The 2,952-nt window shown below is 35.9% G+C and overlaps 1 protein-coding gene across 1 annotated transcript; it reads left to right on the plus strand.

Moving 5' to 3' along the window:
* Positions 1-777: 777 nt before the first annotated feature.
* LOC21406859 (probable E3 ubiquitin-protein ligase RHA1A) lies at positions 778-1,433 on the plus strand. The gene has a single exon (XM_010106607.2). It carries the CDS (start codon positions 795-797, stop codon positions 1,266-1,268), a length of 474 nt encoding a protein of 157 aa, XP_010104909.1. The 5' UTR covers positions 778-794; the 3' UTR covers positions 1,269-1,433.
* Positions 1,434-2,952: the final 1,519 nt, after the last annotated feature.

The following is a 2,952-nucleotide window of genomic DNA, read 5'->3' on the forward strand; positions in this document are numbered from 1 at the left end:
CAATAAGTTGGTGCAGCAGCAAATCATGTTTTTTTTTTTTTTTCCTTCTCTTCTCCTAACTGTGGCACAGATTCAATATTCCACATCCTCCTTTTAAGATCCTTGCCCGACTAACTAATATATTGTGCAGCATTAATTATGTAGTGGAAAATTAGACTTAATCTTCGAGTAGAATTAGAACGTTCTATTAATAGACCCCATGACTTTCAAACTGATGTCGGCTCGGATAGGAAAAGATAACTCTAATGATTAAGAAATTTTTAAAAATGTTATACAAAAGATAATACTATTTTATTTTTTCCATCAATTTTAAATTTATTATATATGACATCATTTTCTAGTACAATATCTCTCATATCCTATCAAAAAAAAAAAAATTTTTCTAGTAGGATATTTTTTTATTTTACCGAATACATTTCGAGCTCGTTTGGTAAAAGAATTCATTTTCTTATTCGAATCATGATTCGTGGTTCGTTACAGTATTTTTTCTCACAAAAAATACACGTAAATTAAAAATAATTCTAATCACATGGTTCTAATCCATAAACCAAACAGGCTCGACATGTTCTATTTAAATATTTTCTATGAATAATATGATAGTAAAAAATAATGGTTATTCTTATAATTTTCTGGTGATGATTCCCTTTTTTCTTGGGAAAAGAAAAGCCCAATTACCAACCATAATATGCAAAATGGTTCAATTTGAAGCTCTATTTTTTTGTTTTGTTTTTTAAGTCAACCATAGTGCTTTGTGTTGGCGGCCTGGCCACTCTCAACATACCAAAAAGAAGAGCATGAACATTTTGACAAACATTCTGTACCACTTCAGGTCCTTAACCATAGCGTTTCTAGCTCATCTGGGTCTGCTAAATCTATCAGAACAGACAAATCGTTCCGCAGAAGAAGAAGAAGAAGAAGAAAGTCGTCCGAATTATCTTCTGGACATAGACGGTGGCTCACCTTTCGTAGTGCCGGTTCCTCTCCACATTTTAACGGCATACATCAAGAGAAAGCTTCCAATTGCGGAACTTGGTCAACTTCAGCAAGGTGTGGATAATTATGAATGGTTTTGTTGTATTTGCTTGGAATTATTGGAGAGAAGCCATGAAGTCAGAGAGCTGTCCAACTGTGACCATGTTTTTCACAGAGGATGTCTTGATAGTTGGGTTGATCATGGCCAAGTCACTTGTCCTCTGTGCAGATCAATGTTATTTCCGGCTAAAGATGGCAGGGAAATCTTGAAGCAAATCCGTGGAGGAAATTTATGAGACAAATGTGTGCTTGTTGAAGGGGGGGAAAAAATTGTGTAAGAGTTTTTGAGAGAGGCAACTTTGATTGGATATTACAAACACCACTTGTGTTTTCTCCAAACTATTGGAAATTATGTCTACTGTGGTGGCTCATAGTTCCTATTTAGTTTCTGATTTGCACAAGACTCGTCTTCATTGCTAATTGTTCCTTTTTAACTTCTAATTTCCAGAAGGCTCCTCTTCATTGCGCTCTTTTTCTTTTTCTTTTTTTTGTGGAAAGATTTTCTATCACTTTTATTTTTTGACATGGTGCAAGGTCTTTTTTTTTGTCTTTTTTTCCCCTAAAAATTACAAGTCGAACTCCTCATTTGTTGATGGTAAGATAAAAAAAAGTATGTTAAAGTGGCAAATTTTCCCCTTCAAAACTAGGACCGTAAAACTGAAACCGACCGCAACTGACTGAAGAACCGGCCGCTTAAAAACCGAAAATGACAGTGCCATGTGGAACCGAATACAATCGGTGCGGTTAACCGACCGAACTGCCTTAATGGCGGTTCGATTTCGGTTTTATTTTTAGAGGTTCAGTTTTTAACCGAACCGACCGAGCTGAAGAATTTTTTTTTTAATTTTATGTTATCATTTTTTTTAATTTTATGTTGTCATTTTTTTAACTCTCACTCACATACAAGAGTCACAAGACACAGTCTCACTCTCGTCTCTTGTCTCTCCTTCATTTCATTTATGATCTCTCTGCCTCTCTCAGTCTCACGGTGAAAGAAGCCCTAGCTGCCGGCCACACTCCGCCTCTCTCCTCAGTCCTCCTCGCACGCCCGCCTCCGCCAAGCTATCTCCTCAATCCTCAGTCCTCCTCGCACCACTACCCTCCGCCGGCTGCCAGCCTTGGATCAGGCTGATTAGCGTACAAAGAGGTTTGGCTTTCTTCTAATCTGTTTCTCCACTTTCTTTTTGCATCAAGCTTGGCCGATCCATCTGTTTTATGTTGATTTAACTTGGCAAATTTTTTGTTTCATGTATTGTTGTTGTTGATTTCCTAAGTCGTCTCTAGGTTGTATTTCAATAAAGAGAATGCTATGTAGTATGTCCTAGTGCCGATGTTTTTGAGGTTGATCTTGTGTCCTTAAATTATACTAAATATTATGCTTAGTACGTCACGGTGAAGGATTACTTTTGAACTCATTTTTAATTGGAGAATTATGTATATGTAGTAAAGTATGAAAAAAAAAATACTGGTAAACATAGTTACAGGCTTGATGAAAATCTAATGTGTCAAGGCGGTGCAGGCATACAGCTCACAAAGTATATCCATAATCGAAGATATACGTGGGCCTCTACTTTGTTGACTTTTTCATTGTTGATAGGGCTGAAGACTTGATATAAGGTTGTTAATTTATGTACAAATTGAAAATAGACAAGAATTATTATGCTCTATTTGTACACTTTTTAATGTTGAACTTGAATATAAAACTTGATTTGTTCGGGTCGTGGCATTCTATATTTGTGATCTTTAAATCCCGTTTATTAATTAGCATGTCTCATCGATGTCTTGAAATGATTTTAAATTGGATCTTGGAATGATTTGGCTTCTTAATTCTTATAGATGTCTTCATCAGAAAATTAAATAGTAGGTGCAGGCATACAGCTCACAAAGTATATCCATAATCGAAGATATACGTGGGCCTTT

Source organism: Morus notabilis, unplaced genomic scaffold (genome assembly GCF_000414095.1).
Source record: "Morus notabilis unplaced genomic scaffold, ASM41409v2 Scaffold789, whole genome shotgun sequence".
In the NCBI taxonomy this organism is placed as follows: domain Eukaryota; kingdom Viridiplantae; phylum Streptophyta; class Magnoliopsida; order Rosales; family Moraceae; genus Morus; species Morus notabilis.